The sequence below is a fragment of the Meles meles genome, chromosome 4 (assembly GCF_922984935.1).
Source record: "Meles meles chromosome 4, mMelMel3.1 paternal haplotype, whole genome shotgun sequence".
Classification (NCBI taxonomy): Eukaryota; Metazoa; Chordata; class Mammalia; order Carnivora; family Mustelidae; genus Meles; species Meles meles.
The window spans coordinates 164683773-164700751 of NC_060069.1; the positions used below are offsets into that span (position 1 = coordinate 164683773).

Here is a 16979-nt window from a genome sequence, read left to right on the forward strand (position 1 = left end):
TACGACAATTCTTTTTATTTAATGTGAATACAAGCAGCTGCCCGCTTACCGATTTCCAAGTCTGCGCACTTAAAAGCAGCAGCAGCAGAAGGGGGTAGGTAAGGTTCGTGTGACTTTTCTGGGATGTGACGGTTAATATTTTGAGTTGATGGTGTGGATTATTGGACGCTGATTTACTTGAATTTGTGGATTCCCCAGCTCACAGCTCAGCCTTCCACGTCCGCCGACTTTGCCAACCGCCGTGGCAGGCCCGGCCTCAGCACACACGCGGGCCCGTCCCAGACCGGAGAGGAGGCCACGGGAAGGGACCCGACTGCAGAGGGGCGCGCCGTCCCCGCCACACAGCCCGCAGGGCAGCAGCGGGAGCCGCGGGGAGTCCCGCAGAGTGTGGAATTCTGATCCTCAGTCCCGGCTGGAACCAAAGTGTCAGTGCTCGACGGCTCGTGAGACACAGGCTTCCGGCCGCTCTGTGAGCGACGCTGTGTGCTCAGGACCCACGGCTCCCCGCGGGGAAGGGGACCGGGGTGCGGCCGCACTGTTGGGGAGCAGGTGGCATGGTGGACGCCACACGCCGAGGGTTCATTTGCACGGAGGGTAAACCAGTTTAAGGGCAAAGCTTTGTCTTTCTGACTGCAGGAAGCACACGTGCCCAGAGCATTCCTGGGGTCGGTGTGGCAGTCCTGGGTTAGGGCTGTCCACAGCCGTCACGGCGGCCGAGCACACGCTCCCCGGAAGGATGCTGGCCCACGCCCGTGCCCCCGTCCGCTGACGCGTGTGCCGAGCGGAGCAGAAAGAACGATGGGGCCCGAGTCAGCCCCGGGAAGAGGTTGTCAACTGCTCGTCGACAAAGCAAGTCAAGCTCCCTAATTAGCTACGGTGCGGCGGGAAATCTCCGTTCCTACTAGCTGCGAGCCCCGCTCTCTGCTTCCTGCGTGACCCTCGTCCCCGTCCCAGCAACTGCTCTGCGGGCTCACTCGTGCTCAAAGAACTCGTGGCAGGCGGTGGTAACCATGGCAACGAAGGCCATGAACTCTTGGAAGTCGCATTCGCCGTCTCCGTCACTGTCCAGAGTTTCCACGACTTTGTCCACGACCTCCTGCTCCTTGACTTCCGACGAGACAGAAGAGAAGCCGCCCAGCTTGTTCTTAGTTGAAGTTTAGTGCCATCGAGGCACGATTAATCGTTGGCTGGCTTTCATAATTTGTGCCAGAAGCAAGTTAAGATGCCCTGAGATACCAGAAAGGTCTTCCGTGTGACGGGGAGACTCTTGGCTGGGCAGAATCTCTGGGGGTCCGAGCGTCTGTTCCACCCGTAGGTCCAGGGGGACCCAAGCTGCTCGACAAAGACGAAATGGAACAGCAGGGTGTGAACACCTGCCGCTCACTCCTACTGTGCCTAAAACCAGAAACGCCCGGAGAGGGGATGCAGTCCAGCCGCCGGAACGCACTGTGAGCAAACATCTTGGAAGAAAACATGAACTTTTGGTTCCCCCTAAGTGTGTCACTGCTTCTGGGAGTGGAAGTTCTTAGAACGAAAGTTTTCAGTGGGTTTTCATGTTTCAAAAGTGGGTTTTTTGGGGCGCCTGGGTGGCTCAGTGGGTTAAAGCCTCTGCCTTTGGCTCAGGTCATGGTCTCAGGGTCCTGGGATCAAGCCCTGTTTCAGGCTCCCTGCTCGGTGGGAAGCCTGCTTCTCCCTCTCTCTCTCTGCCTGCCTCTCTGCCTGCTTGTGCTCGCTGTCACAACAAAACAAAACAAAACAAAACAAACTACAAAAGTGGGTTTTTTCTGGAATGACTCTTGGGAACAGATCCTAAATTTGTTAAGTCCTGTGTTCTTTTTGCCCCTCGAGTTGCTTTCTGGGTGTCAGGGGACTTTCCTGCCGGCTCTGCTGACTGTCACTGCTGCTGAGCGAACGGGGTTACAGGTCCCGGGGGCAGACACAGGGCAGGGCTTTAGGCGCGTGGGAAGAACCTGCACGGACGGCCCAAGTGCAGGCTGCTGGGACTCTCAGCCGCGGGGCCGGAGAGCTTGGCCCGAAGCAGTCGGGGCCATGTCCACAAGCGCCTTGAAGAGAACAGACGTGCAGGACGGATTCCAGTGGGGCTGGGTGGGGCCTGGAGGCATCGGCTAAGACGGCGGGAAGGACGCTGTTTCCATTACGTTAGAGATTCACCCCGAACCGAAATTACCCAATAAAACCAGGTCAGCTAATGTCGATGATACCTGATCCACTCACCACGAATTATTTGTCTTTTATAAATTGTGGTTCCCACATGCTGAGCTTTTCCTGTTTTAAAATCGACAATTAATGATGAACGATTATTTTATATCATCCATGTTTTATAATAACGTTGTCATTACTAATTACTGATAATTGCTTGTTGGGCTGTCACTGTTGGTTCAGCGCTTGACAAACACTGTCTCCTTTCACCCCAGAACCACCCTCGTCTACAGAAGGAGCTGGGGGTTCGGGCCGTTGGGTTAGAAGGTGGGACGGGCAGGGAACCGAGCGGCAGGCTGACAGCGGCTCGTGAACCCGAATGCCTGGGAAAACCCCAGAGTCAGCCCCAGAGAGGGCCCCCCCAAGCCTGCTGGTGCATCCCGGAGTCGCAGCGATGGCATGTTCTGGTCGGGGTGCGGACAGGAGCACCCCAGGCGGCCCTGCAGACGGCGGGTGCTGCCTTGCTGCCAGAACCTGGGGCGCTGCAGCCCGTCGGCGGGCTCAGGGGGGCGGCTCCCCTGCCCGGGCCGCGGGGCCACGCCGGGTGTCCTGGCATCGTTCCCGGAATTAGCGCTTGGTCCGACCCTGGAGCCCCGGTTTGTTGTCTGGCCATTTCCTGTGTGTGGCCTGGGTTCTGGGCACTAAGGGAAGGTCAGCGACCAGCTGGACTGCAGTCCGTGGCCTCAAGGGCACCGGCCGGGGCACAGGGCAGGCAAAGGCTGATCTGAGGGCAGTGGAGATGGGGGGCGACCACGGCCGTCCACGCACCAGGCCGGGTGTCCCAGAAGCGGGGGCCATGTCCTCGGGCCTGCGTCTCCCCGCGGTGAACACAGGACGCCCTCAGTGAATGACGTCTGCAGGTTCCCTGGTGGGCGCTGACCGTGCAGCTCGTGCGGTCACAGTCCTCCCCAGACCAGAGCTCACGTCTAGCCTCTTTGGCCCACGGCAAGTCATGAGTCACTTTCCATCCCCTCCCGCCCTCCTCCCTGCAGTAAACCCTCCCATTGCTCAGGAAAGTCAGCATTATCTGGAACCTGTACTTTGGCCTTTGAGACGGCAGTTTCTCCTCGCTGCTCCTACTACACACGAAACGTGAAAATGAGAACGGGGCCATCTGAGCTCGCCTCTAAAATGGGGGTTCACTGGGGCGCCTGGGGGGCTCAGTGGGTTCAGCCTCTGCCTTCGGCTCAGGTCATGATCTCAGGGTCCTGGGATCAAGTCCCGCATCGGGCTCTCTGCTCAGCGGGGAGCCTGCTTCCTCCTCTCTCTCTGCTGCCTCTGCCTACTTGTGATCTCTCTCTCTCTCTGTCAGATAAATAAATAAAATCTTAAAAAGAAACAAAATGGGGTTCATTTGCACAAGCACGTGTGGAGAACCAGCTATACCAGAACCCCTTCAGGCAGCCCAGAAGAGAAAATGCACAGCGGTTTTATGAGTGGACGGAGAACGGATAAACTGGATTTTAAAAAGCGAGACTCACCTCTAAAAAGTGGGGGAGCTCACTGTTGATGAGCTCCTTGAGTTCGGATTTCTTCAGCTTGTGCTTGTCACCCTCCCTTCCGGAGTACTGATGAAAGACATCAATGAGGGCCACCATGGCCTTCTCCAGCTCAGACATCCCGGGGTCCACGAAGGGAAGATGCCCTCTGGTGCTTTCTGCCTTGTCTGTACACAGAACCGTTAACGTGTCAGCTCTACGGACCTCCGCCCAGAGGAGGGGCCAGACCGTCCTCGGCTCACCCCCCGCCCGCTGGGAGCCGCTGTCCCCGTTCCCCACCGCAGCTTAGATCCACTCCCGCCGCCCCCCCCCCCCCCCCCCCCGCTTCTTCGTCCCTGCTGCCGCATCCGAAGTTCCCACGTGCCCTGGCTTCTGCACGGGTTCGACCCACGAGGGACTTCAGTTGGAAGACAGGGGCGGCGCCGTGAGGGGGTCTGGGGCCCGATTCCTGCTTCCTCCCCGGTAGGCCATCTCTGCCTTACCGGGTCCGAGATGAAGGGACAGAGAGCCGGGAGCAAAGCGCTGACCGCCAGACGTTAGAACTGACTAGAACGAAGGACGGTGGCCAGGAAGAGAAGGAGCAGAAATCAGCAGTGCTCCCATGAGCCACCAGTAAGCAACCAGCGAACAGCGTAGAAAATGCTGCTGGTTCATTCACAAAGCAGCGCACACATATTCAGAGTAAGTTAGCAAGAAAAGTGCAGGTCCTCCTTCAAGATTCTAAGGTTCGTAAAATGCAGGAACTTGCTTTCCTTTGAAATAACGTGTAAACAACTCACGTTAGATATGAATCCTTAAGGAATTCTTTTTTGATGGGTGTGAGCACCACGACCGAAAACCACTGGAAATCGAACGAGAAACAAATACGGCAGAAATGCCACAGATGTTCTTAAATGAGGACCAGCATCTCAGGGACACATCGGAGACGGCCCACAGAAACCTCAAGGTACCACGGGCCGTGGGGCCGGGCTGGTCCGGAGGCAGGACCGACAAAGCAGCAGGAGTCTGAGCCCCGGGCCCTGGGGTCTCCGCAGCCTCCAGCGCGCCGGCGGGGCCCCAGAGTCACTCAGCTTCCTGCTGCCCTCTCCGCCGTACCTCAGACCGCGGCCTGAAAACAGGAAATATCTGTTTAATCCTGGGACTTGGGAACGTTTTACAAAGGACGTGTTCCACAAAACTGAGACAGTCGGAGACGTCGGCCGACCTCCGGCCTTGAGTTCCCGTCAGTGAAGGGTCCTTGCCCGGTCTCGGCGGAAAGTAGTTACAAAACTACATCTCGTTGTTGAAAAATCACTCCCATGTTGGACACATCACTTGTATCTAAACAATACATTGGAGGAAATATTTAACATTTTATTTATTTCTGATTTTTTTTTACTTCTGATTTCTCAGAGGAGAAAGCATTGTGGATTTTTGTCTTGACCTGACCTTACTAATAATCAGTATACTTTGCTTTGCTCTTAAATCGCTAAAAATCAGATTTATCACACATGGATGGAACAAGTCTGATGGATTAAAATCTTTAACGATAAAAAAAAAATTTTTAACGTTTCATTCGTTCTTATCCTTTGCACCCAGGTTTTCAATTATTGATTTTGTTTTTTGGAAACAAAACAAAAAAACCCAAGAAACATTTGCATCATTCCGATGTTTCTCAAAGTCTGTGATCATTTGGGGAAGGAGAGGCTGACTTATTTTTCCATAAAGTATGACCAGTGGGATTTTTTTAAAGGAAAAGCATAAAGCATATATTCCATGTCCGAAAGTTCCATATAATGTGACTTTCTTCATAACCACACTAAAATTAATTAAAACATTTTTCCTTTTTTAAATTCTTCCCTGCTTTAAAGCTTATCTTTTAAGAGAAATGGAAACCAAACATCCGTGTTTCCTTTCTGCTTAGTTCCCTGAGCGTTACTCCTGAGTCAGGCAGCCTCTTCGTCCCGCCTTAATCTCTCTGCGTGGAAAGCAAGAGGCTTCTGGGCTCTAAGTGCCCCAAGGACGCATCCCTGGCACGTGGGAAGGGGCCCTACCTCCCCGAGAAGTCTTGACCCTGAAGAAAGTTAAACCCACCAAACCCCGGTTGCTCTGACCCAGTTAGTCACCTCCCGCCCCCCCCCCCCCCCACCAACCCTCCCAGCTGTCCTGTGACTTCTGGGTGGTCCAGGCCCCGTGACCCTGGCGGCAAACCCTGGGCCCGGACAGGAGACGCGGGGAGAGAAAATGCTCATCTTCGGGGTGGGGCTGGCCGAGTTCAGCTGCCGTCAGTCTCCCGGGGGGGCCCGAAACCCCTGAGACTTGGGGAAGGGGCGTCATTCGTCAGCCCCCTGCCAGGCCACGTCCCAGTGGGCTCTGAGCGGGGACCACAGCCCACTGGGGTCTGCAGTCCCGCTGGGCCAGCCGGGGTCACGTCCACAAGGTGGGACGGAGCCAAACCAGCCGGCCTCAGGGGCTTAGGAGCCGCCACCTCCTTCCCAGCCCCCCTTCCTGCCCCCCAAAGAAAAGAGCAGGTTGTCCCCGAGGGTCCTCACGTCAGCGGCTGCGGGCTGCTCCGTGTCCCTCCCGGCTGTGCTCCCGAGTGGCCGGGTGGCTGTGGGGCGGCTTCTTATCCCTTCCCCGGGCGGCCAGCGGGTGCGGCACTGCGGGGCCCGCAGCCAAGGGGGAGGCGCCGTGTGGGGCGGGCGCGGCTGGGGGCGGCGGGCGGCAAGGCCTGCACACAGGGACGCATTGAGCCCGCGGCCACCCGGGGCCTGGCTCGGGAGCCAAGACCTCACTCCGGCCAAGGAAGAGAGTCCTGGGGGGCAGGAAGCCGGGGGCCAGCTTTCTGGGCTGCGTTAATTATACATGAAGATCCACGCGGCTGCGAAGGCGAGGCTGGGCTGGGGGAGGACAGAGCCGGGTCCTTGACGCAAACAAAGCAAGTGCTCGGCCAAGACCGCAGCTTCCAGTACAGGCTGAGCAGGGGGCTGGGGGCCTTGGGCTGCTTTCTGGGGGGCCCAGCCCGTCCCCGCACGGCCTCCCTCAGTGCACCCGGCCGGCCCCCCGCGCTGCGCCCGTCTCCTGACTCGGGTTCGCAGACGCCACTGTCGCATCCTACAGGAGCCGCCTGCGGACACCGCTGTCCTGTCACCGTCTGCTTCCCAGGAGCTTCTTGAGTCTTTGACACGTGGAAGTGTGTCCTGGACACAACGCTGGGCCGTGAGCCTCGGGACTTGAGTCGTCCCCGCCTGGCCCCCAGCCTGTGCCTACCCCTGCCTGCGTGGAGCCCGAGTGGCCTGGGCTGGGCCTGCATCCTCAGCTGCCCACGGGCTGCTGACGGCCGTGCTGTGCGCCCGTGCGCGGGGCTTGCCCGCGACCGAGGAGGGAGCGACTGCGCCCCGGGCCGTACGCCGGGCGCTAGGGGTGGGCCGGGCCTGTGCTCCCTCTGCAGCGTCCACGGCACCGCGGCAGCCGCTCCCGCAGGGACAAGGAGTGTGGACTCTGCCCACCCGGCCGCCGAGCAGGGCGCCGGCCCTCGGGTTGCCCGCAGCACGGCCTCCCGGCACGGCCAAGCACACCGACGCACCCACCCTGCCAGGCTCTGTGGAGCAGAGAGCGGGGAGAGGGTGCCGGCGCCCTGGCCGAGAGCCGCGGTCCCCTGGAAGGGGCGGCCCGCGGCTTCCTCTCCCGCCGGAGCGCGCGGCCGGCTGAGGGCGAATCACCCCGGGACAGGGACCTTCCCGGCCCTCAGCCCCTCCGTGGCCTTCGCACTCGCAGCTCACGCTGGCTCCCGTCCAGACGGCCTGGTCGGGGCCTCCTCTCTCTCCCCGGACCCCCGGCTAGTCCCGCGGGACCGTCCCCTCCGCGCCCCGCCCGCAGCTCGGCCCCCAGGAGCGGCTGGCCCGGCGCAGCGAGAACCACGTTCCGGAGTAGAGCGCGGCGCCTGCGAGGGCCCCACGCCTGGTGCTTCTGCACAGGCTCCGGCCTTTCCCGGGGGCTGGGATTTCAAAGCGGCCGACGGACGTTCCAGGCGTCAGAAGGCCTTGGTCCACGGAGATCGCCGGCGGCGGCTGGGCAGCGGGCTCGAGCCGTCCTTCACCCGAGCCGTCGCAGACTCCAGGGCTGGGAACCCAAATCTGACTGCAGCCACCACGGAGGACCGCCGCCTCTCCCCCGAGTCCCCAGATCTGCGTTGGGTGGAAACTCCAGTCTCGAGGCGGAGGGCAAGGCCCCATGCGGCCACCAGAACCATCAGGAAACTTCCCTCAGGCTGTCCCCAAGGCGCCGGCAGCTGCTCGCTGAGGTGCCACAGAGCGGAAATGCGGATCTGACAGGAAAGTCTGGCATCTCTCCAGGGGTCATCAGACACGGGCTCTTCGTTGGCGTTAACTCCTCGGGCCACAAGACGGCACCGTGGCCCCCGACTCCTGCGTGGTGTTCGGGTGACAGAGTCTTCACCCGACCGGCTCCCCGTGGCCCCGCTGGCGCAGGGACGCTCCGGGCCCTCGTTTCTTTAGGTCCTGAATGTGGACTCGGAACAGTCACCCTCAGCCGCGGGCAGAGCCTTCCCAGGCTCCCTGGCGCACAAGCGCAGGACCAGTGAGACAGAAGGGGGTGGCGTCCCTAGAGCTGCCCCTGTTGTCGGGACAGTGAACCGAGCAGTACAGCAGCCCTGCGAGAATTCTAGAGATTAGTGCCGTCGTCAAAGAGCGGGTATAGACAAGTGTGCTGATACCACAAACCCGTTTAACCTGCCAGTGTAGCCTGCGAGGACGCTGCGTGCATGGGGGAGGATGGGGACTGAATGGACGGGTCAACTGGTGACCTCATTTGGAGCCGCCAGACGCGGCGTCTTCTTGGAGAAGACCCAGCACAGCGCCTGATGCTTGGCATCAGCTGTTGATCTGACCGGGGCCTTATCCTCAAAACCAATCGCCTTTTTTCTTTTTTGGTTAATGATTTTATTTTATTTTTAATTTAAATTCAATTAATTAACATACAGTGTATTACTAGTTTCAGAGGTAGAGGTCAGTGATTCATTAGTCTTATATGACACCCAGTGCCTGTCACATCCTGTGGCCTCCTTAATGCCCGTCCCCCAGTCATGCCATCCCCCTCTTCCCTCCAGAAACCCTGTTTGTTTCCTATGATGAAAACTCTTCTTTGGTTTGCCTCCTCTGATTTCCTCTTGTTTCATTTTTCCTTCCCTTCCCCTGTGTTCATGTTTTGTTTCTTAAATCCCACATACGAGTGAGATCACATAATTGTCTTTCTCTGAAGGACTTACTTCGCTCAGCACAATACCCCCAGTCCCATCCACGTCGATGCAAAGGGCAGGACGTCTCCCTTTCTGACGGCCGAGTCACATTCCGTCGTGTAGACGAACCCCGTCTTCTCCGTCTGTTCATCTGCCGACGGACATCCGGGCTCTTCCCACAGTCTGGCTGTCGTGGGCGTCGCTGCTGTGAACACTGGGGGGCAGGGGTCCCTTCGGGTCACTCCATCTGCATCTTTGGGGTAAATACCCAGTAGTGCGGTTGCTGGGTCGTAGGGCAGCTCTATTCTCAACTTTCTGAGGACCCTCCACGCTGTTTTCCAGAGCGGCCGCACCAGCCTGCGTTCCCACCAGCCGTGCAGGAGGCTCCCCTTTCTCCGCATCCTCGCCAGCACCTGTCGTTTCCTGACTTGTTAATTTTAGCCATTCTGACTGGTGTGAGGTGGGATCTCATTGTGGTTTTGATTTGTATTTCCCTGATGCCGAGTGACGTGGAGCACGTTTTCATGTGTCTGTTGGCCATCTGGAGGTCTTCTTTGCAGAAATGTCTGTTCATGTCCTCTGCCCATTTCTTGATTGGATTATTTGTTCTTTGGGTGTTGAGTTTGCTAAGTTCTTTATAGATTTTGGACACTAGCCCTTTATCTGATATGTCGTTTGCAAATATCTTCTCCCATTCTGTCAGTTGTCTTTCAGTTTTTCGACTGTTTACTTTGCTGTGCAAAAGCTTTTGATCTTGATGAAGTCCCAATAGTTCACTTTTGTCCTTGCTTCCCTTGCCTTTGGCGATGTCCCTAGGAAGAAGTTGCTGTGGCTGAGGTCGAAGAGGTTGCTGCCTGTGTTCGCCTCTAGGATTTTGATGGATTCCTGTCTCATATTTGGTTCTTTCATCTATTTTGAGTCTATTTTTGTGTGTGGTGGAAGGATGAGGTCCAGTTTCATTCTTCTGCATGGGGCTGTCCAATTTGCCCAGCACCACTTGTTGACAAGACTATGTTTTCGCTGGATTCTTTCTTACTTTGTCCAAGATGAGTTGACCATGGAGTTGAGGGTCCATTTCTGGGTTCCTGTTCTGTCCCACTGATCTGTGTCTGTTTTTGTGCCAGTACCATGCTGTCTTGACGACAGCTTTGCAATGCAGCATGAACTCTGGAATTATGATGCCACTAGCTTTGGTTTCTTCCCCCCTCCCCCCCAGCATTATTTTGACTATTTGGGGTCTTTTCTAGTTCCATACAAATTTTAGGATTATTTATGGGAGGCCTGGGTAGCCCAGTCAGTTAAGCATCAACCTTCAGCTCAGGTCATAATCCCAGGGTACTGAAATTAAGTCCCACATTGAGTACCTTGCTCAGCAGGGAGCCTGCTTCTCTCTCTGCCTGCTACTCCCCATCTTGTGCTCTCTCCCTCTGACATAAATATATAAAATCTTTATTTAAAAAAATACCAAATTTTAAGATTATTTATTCCAGCTATGTGAAAAATGTTGATGGCATTTTAACAGGGATTACATTGAATGTATCTATTGCTCTAGGCAACATAGACATTTTAACAATATTTATTCTTCCAATCATGAGCATGGAACAGTTTTTCCATTTCTTTGTGTCTTCCTGAATTTCTTTAATGAATGTTCTACAGTTTTCAGAGTACAGATCCTTCGCCTCTTTGGTTAGGTTTATTCCTAGATATCTTATGTGTTTAGTGTAATTGTAAATGGGATCAATTCCTGAATTTTTCTTTCTTTTGTCTCATTGTTAGTGTATAGAAATGCAACTGATTTCTGTGCATTGATTTTATATCCTGCCACTTTGCTCAAATCCTGTACGAGTTCTAGCAATTTTGGGGTGGAGTCTCTTGGGTTTTCCACATAGAGTGTCATGTCATCTGTGAAGACTGAGAGTTTGACTTCTTCTCAGATGCCCGCCCCCTTTTTTTCTTTTTATTGTCTGATTGCTGAGACTAGAACTTCCAGTGCTATGTTGAATAGCAGTGGTGACAGTGGGCATCCCTGCCGTGTTCCTGACCTTAGCAGAAAAGCTCTCGGTTGTTCCCCATTGAGAACGATATTGCTGTGGGCTATTCATAGATGGCTTTTATGATATTGAGGCATTTTCCCTCTATCCCTACAGTGTGAAGAGTTTTAATCAAGAAAGGATGCTGTATTTTGTCAAATGCTTTTCCTATCTATTGAGAAGATCTGATGGTTCTTGTTCTTTCTTTTATTGATGTATTGTATCACATCGATTGATTTGTGGATCAAATCAATCCTTGCAACCCAGGAGTAAATCCCACTGGTTGTGGTGAATATTCTTTTTAATGTACTGTTGGATGCTATTGGCTTTTTGGTGAGAATTTTTGCATCCATGTTCATCAGGGATATTCTCCTTTTTGGTGGGGTCTTTGGTTTTGGGATCAAGGTAATGCTAGAGTCATAGAAAGAGTTTGAAAGTTTACTTTCCATTTCTTTTTTGGAAACAGTTTCAGAAGAATAGGTATTAATTCTTTAAATGTTTGGTAGAATTCCCTGGTAGAATTCCCATCCAGCCCTGGAGTCTTGTTTGTTGGGAGATGTTTGATCACTGCTTCAATCTCCTTGCTGGTTATGGGTCTGTTCAGGTTTTCTATTTCTTCCTGTTTCAGTTTTGGTAGCTTATATGTTTCCAAGAATGCATCCATTTCTTACAGTTTGCCTAATTTGTGGGCATAGAGTTGCTCATAATATGTTCTTATAACCATTCGTATTTCTTCAGTGTTGGTTGTGATCTCTCCTCTTTCATGCATGATTTTATTTATTTGGGTCCTTTCTCTTTTCTTTTTGATAACTCTGGACAGAGGTTTATCAATCTTATTACTTCTTTCAAAGAACCAGCTCCTAGTTTTGTTGATTTGTTCTATTGTTCTTTTGGTTTCTGCTCTGATCTTTATTATTTGTCTTCTCCCGCTGGGTTTAGGTTTTCTTTGCTGTTCTTTCTCCAGCTCCTTTAGGTGTAGTGTTAGGTTGTGTACTTGAGACCTTTCTTGTTTCTTGAGAAAGGCTTGTCTTGCTATACACTTTCCACTCAGGACCACCTTTGCTGCATCCCAAAGATTTTGAACAGTTGTGTTTTCATTTTCATTTGTTTCCATGAATTTTTTTTTCAATTCCTCTTTAATTTCCTGGTTGACCCATTCTTTCTTAGTAGGATGCTCTTTAACCTCCATGTATTTGAGTTCTTTCCAAGTTTTCTCTTGTGATTGAGTTTTAGATTTAGAGCATTGTGGTCTGAAAATATGCAGGGAATGATCCCAATCTTTTGGTACCAGTTGAGACCTGATTTGTGACCCAGGATGTGATCTATTCTGGAGAATGTTCCATGTGCAATTGAGAAGAATGTGTATTCTGTTGCTTTGGGATGAAATGTTCTGAATATATCTGTGATGTCTATCATCTGGTCCAGTGTGTCATTAAAAACCCTTGTTTCCTTGTTGATCTTCTGCTTAAGTGATCTGTCTATTGCAATGAGTGGGTGTTAAAGTCCCATATTATTATCATATTGTCAATGTGTTTCTTTGATTTTGTTATTAATTGGTATATATAATTGGCTGCTCCCATATTAGGGGTATACATATTTATAGTTGTTAGATTTTCTGGTTGGATAAACCCTTTACTTATGATATAATGTCCTTCCTCATCTCTTATTACAGTCTTTGGTTTAAATCTATTTTTCTGATATAAGAAATGCTACCCCAGCTTTCTTTTGATGTCCATTAGCATGATAAGTGGTTCCTCTCCCACTCTCACTCTGGAGGTGTCTTTGGATCTCAAATGAGTCCCTTGCCTTTAAAAACCAATTGTTAAGGCCCCCAGAAACAGTTTGGTTTTACCTGGCAGGGCCAAAGGCATACCCTTGATGTTGTCTCAGGGACACATAGGTTTTCCTGCTTGATGCCAGAATACTGTCTGAGGAGACCTCAATCATCTTGGCAGCTCACACAGTAGCACGCTTGTCCACTGTACCAATGATAGTGCGCTGATGTGTCTTATGCCTGCGTAAGACATCTACAAACTGGACACTGGGAGATAAGCCCCACAAAACTGGCATGGCCAGGCCCCAGTGGCCTCTTCACCCTGGCTCTCTGGCATAGGCGCTACAGAAGGTGCACTCACATCCGCTTGCTGCCCACTCTTCATGTCCACTTTCCCTCCTCGCCTGGCTTGTGCCCTGGAGGTCTCAGTCCCTTCCTGGTGCCATCACCATGGAGCTGAGGCTCGTACCCATGGTGGCACCCCAGCACCCTCTGTGCACGGGCCCAGCAGCCCAGGTTCACCTGGGCTCCTTAAGGGTGTGGCAAGGATTGTGACTGGCTGAGATCTGACCCTGCTTGTGGGCTGAGGACATGGCATGTCACTGCTTCACAGATGCTGGTAGAGGCCAAGGTTCTGGGTCAGAGATTGCTTGGGTGCTTCGGCAGAAAGCTTTGTGTTTGTGGGGGTCCCCTGCCCCCGAGTCCACAGCTGGGCCACAGATAGGCCTGGATGAGGGTGCATGCTGGGCTTGTGTTCTCAGAGGGCACAGGGAGTCGGGGGGACTCCTATGGAGTGGTGATGATACTCTCTCCTCAGGAGTGCTCCCTGCAGCCCAGAGAAGCTGGCGGGGTGAAGAGCACCCGGGGCCTTGCATTCTGGGTGTGCCAGCAGTGGGCACAGGGATGCCTGGGCCGTGCTGGTTCTCCCGGCAGGCATTCCTGCTGGCCCGGGGCTGCGGACCAGCTCTGGTCTGTGCAGCCAGCACACCCTTTGCAACAGTACGAGCCCAGCCTTGCGGAGGGTTCCTCTGCTAAGTCTGTGCTCCTGGGGTGTTCTCCCTCATCCCCAGGAGGCCCTTTAGATTTCTCTGTGTAGTCACTTCTCGGTCGTACTTTCATAATTCTTTATGTCAGCTTGGACTCAGACCGATGCACAGGGAACAAGGAAAGTTAAAAGGTTTTGTTAATTTTTTACAGCTCTTTCATTACACAAAAATGATTTCAAAATAAAAAAATGTTAAAGATATTATACGGAGGGGCACCTGGGTGGCACAGTTGGTTAAGTGTCTGACTCTGGATTTCAGCTCAGGTCGTGATCTCAGGGTCCTGGGGTCGAGCCCGGGGTCAGGCTCTGTGCTCAGCGGGGACTCTGTTGAGATTCTCTCTCTCCCTCTGTCTCTGGCTTTGCTCACTCTCTCTCTCTCTGTTTAGAATAAATAAATAAATATTAAAAATTATATTATATGGAGAGGGTAAACTTGGTAGAGGAGGCAAAATGGAAGAGAACAATAGCACTGTGCCTGAAACCAACATCTATTTTTGAGTATATAAACTCCACTAACTGTCGTACTATGATTTGTATTTTACCAATAGAACCCTTCTGACGCCAAATGCATGGGCTTTCCTCCTACATCAGCTAGTTCCTGACAACAGCTCTGTGTCTTACAGGTCAGTCCGGGACCGACGCTGTCTACCTGGAGTTGGCACAGACCCCACAGGGTGGGCTCAGTCGCCCAAGACTGTCCTTCCTTCAGACGAGTCCCTGGCTACACGTGCCTCTGACTGGCTGCCTGCACACTGCGGGCTCCCACGACCCGCTCCTTCGATTCAGCAATTTGCTAGAATGGCTCCAAGAACTCAGGGGAATGGTTTTCTGGCTGTTATTGGTGCAGCCGAATTGGAAGAGGTGCCGAGGGCAGGAGAAGGCACGAGCACAACTGTCTCCGCCCCCTGCGTGTTCGACCCGGAAGTTCTCGGAACCCCATGCTCCTGGTGGAGGTTCCCTATGTCGGCATGATTAACTAACTCACTGGCCACTGGGGGTTAATTCAATCTCCAGTCCCCCTCTCCTCCCTCCAGGGGAGGGGCTGAAAGGTCCAACCCACTGATCATGTGGTCCTTTCCTCCAGAGTTGAGCCCCGAGTCCCCAACTTAATACAGTGTGGGTGGAGGGAGTTTGTCACCACTAACAGAAGATGCTCCCTCACCCCCACTCAGGTCCTAGACCTCTGCAGGAACCAGGGGTGCAAAGACCAAATGTACACTTCTTATTATATATATCTCAGTATCACATGAGGTAATAAGCCATTGTAAATACAAATAGCCCACTACAAAAGAGTCTGTTCTATTGCCCACCTAATGAAAAAGCTTAGGGAGACAGTGTACCAACAGGGGGTTACTTGTTGGACAGCCATTACTATGGGTGCTTTCCGGGGACTGGAAGGGACGGCTGGCATGACACCTGGAAGACAGGTGACCACTGTGACTGACTGAATCGACTGGTCTGACTTGCCCGTCTCTGGAGCCAACAGCCACGGTTCACGGTCATGACATAACTGACGAATGCCCGACACTCAGGCTGCAAAACTTTGGGGATGGTTGGAGGGGGTGAAGGGAGCTCAGGCCCTACTGTGCCCAGTCCACAGCACCTCTAGATGCCAAAGTCACACACTGTGACCTAATGGTGAGGGTCCCTGGCTGTGGGGGCTCTATCTGTGGTCCTGGAAAGAGGGGTTCACTTTTCGGCGAGAGGGAAGTGGATGGCGTGGATGGAGACGTGAGTGGATCCGCGGACCCTCTTCTGGGTGCACAGAGCTTCTGCTAGAGTCTTCTCCCGTCTCTTAGACGCTCCGTCCCCTTTCAGCCAGCCTTTACCCGCTCAGCAAACTCTTAGCACTGGTTAGTTCAGAAACTAGACCCGAGCCCAGCTCAGTCTGTGCAGGGGCAGGAAGAGGCATTCTGCTTTGAGTTTTCAAGGAGGAAAGGCCTCAGACAGCGACATTGTTCTCTGGTACAAAGGACAGTGCCATCCGCCACCAAGCTGCTCACGAGGTCCCTTATAGTGACCCATGTCCTTGGGGAGAAAAGGATGCCTGTATTCTAAAGGGACGTGGGAAGAAGGGACAAAAGGCTTCTGTTGTAGCAAACGCAAGTGTCACGGTGATGAGAATGAATCGCCTTCCCCGTCCCGGAGAATGCTGCTGCTGGCTAGCAGGCGGCCATGGGGCGAGGGCGGGGGCTGATCTGGAACCCGGTTCAAATCCTGCCTCTGTGGAGCCTCCTTCAGTGAGACTTAACTTTCTCCCCCTCAGTGAAAGGCGGAGAGACGTATCCCTGAGACGACTGCTGGGGGGGGTAAGGGAAGTTGCGCAGGCACGTGCACACACAGACAGGAACGCCTGTGCACGTGTACGTGTGTGCAGAGGGCTGGCCGTGCTCGGGTGATGGTGACCATCATCATCACGAAGGTCACTATTCTTCTGTTGGGAGAACCTGGACCTGCTGCGGAAGGACGAAGGACAGAGATTTCTTTCAGGGCCGATCGATCAAGGTCTAAAACTGTGGAGTGAACGCGTTGGTTAATTTAGAATACTTTGAGTGCAAGAGGTCCCCAGTTGGGCAACTTGTGATGGCGTATTGTATCTCATGGTATCACATTTCACTGTTTTTACGCTGCGTCAAATTCCATGAATCCGTCTGGTTTCTAACCAGTCCTTCCAGAGTCCGTGCTCCCTTCCAGTAGGGCAAGCCCAGCGTGAGCAGAGCTGGCGTCTGCCCTGAGCGGGGTTTGCTTTGGACCCATGGCAACGTCCAGACCCAGCTCCAAACAACAGGCCTTTTGTTTTTGTTTTTCAACTTCTTTTTTTTTTTTGGAGAAGGAGCTGGAGGCTGGAGCCTAGCGCGTGGCCCCCCACAAAGCCCCTCTCCTCTGCCCGCTTTGTGTGCGAGGGGCTTCGTTGCCTGGGAACCGGGGCTCTGTGAGATGTGAGTGTGTTGAACTGACCCAAGCAACAGCTTCGAAGGGAAAATTGACCGTTTTCCCTTGGGTAGAACTCTGCTACAAGTTTTTATTTGATTATGCTTTTTGTAACTTTCAAGGGCTCTTGGAGACTTGGAAATTTGCCATAAACCTGTGTCAGGTTTAAAGTTTAAAAGAAATCAGTGGGTTTGCCTATTTGTTTTTTGCTCAACGGGAACATTTTTTAACTTCGCTCCTCTGT

General features: G+C 53.3%; 2 protein-coding genes across 2 annotated transcripts in view; one reads left to right on the forward strand and one right to left on the reverse strand.

Annotated features, from left to right (window-relative positions):
- S100B (S100 calcium binding protein B) lies at positions 1–6325 on the reverse strand. Its single transcript, XM_046002497.1, has 4 exons — positions 6251–6325; positions 4815–5039; positions 3701–3886; positions 1–1110 (listed from the first exon to the last, which is right to left on the reverse strand). The coding sequence occupies exons 3-4, from the start codon at positions 3837–3839 to the stop codon at positions 971–973; spliced, it is 279 nt and encodes a 92-aa protein (XP_045858453.1). The 5' UTR covers positions 3840–3886; positions 4815–5039; positions 6251–6325; the 3' UTR covers positions 1–970.
- Positions 4594–16979, forward strand: part of LOC123940823 (collagen alpha-1(I) chain-like) — a 26171-nt gene continuing 13785 nt past the window's right edge. Inside the window, exons 1-3 of the mRNA XM_046003724.1 lie at positions 4594–4665; positions 6893–7921; positions 8216–8359. Coding sequence (XP_045859680.1) covers positions 4594–4665; positions 6893–7921; positions 8216–8359 — 1245 coding nt within the window. The remainder of the gene's footprint in view (positions 4666–6892; positions 7922–8215; positions 8360–16979) is intronic.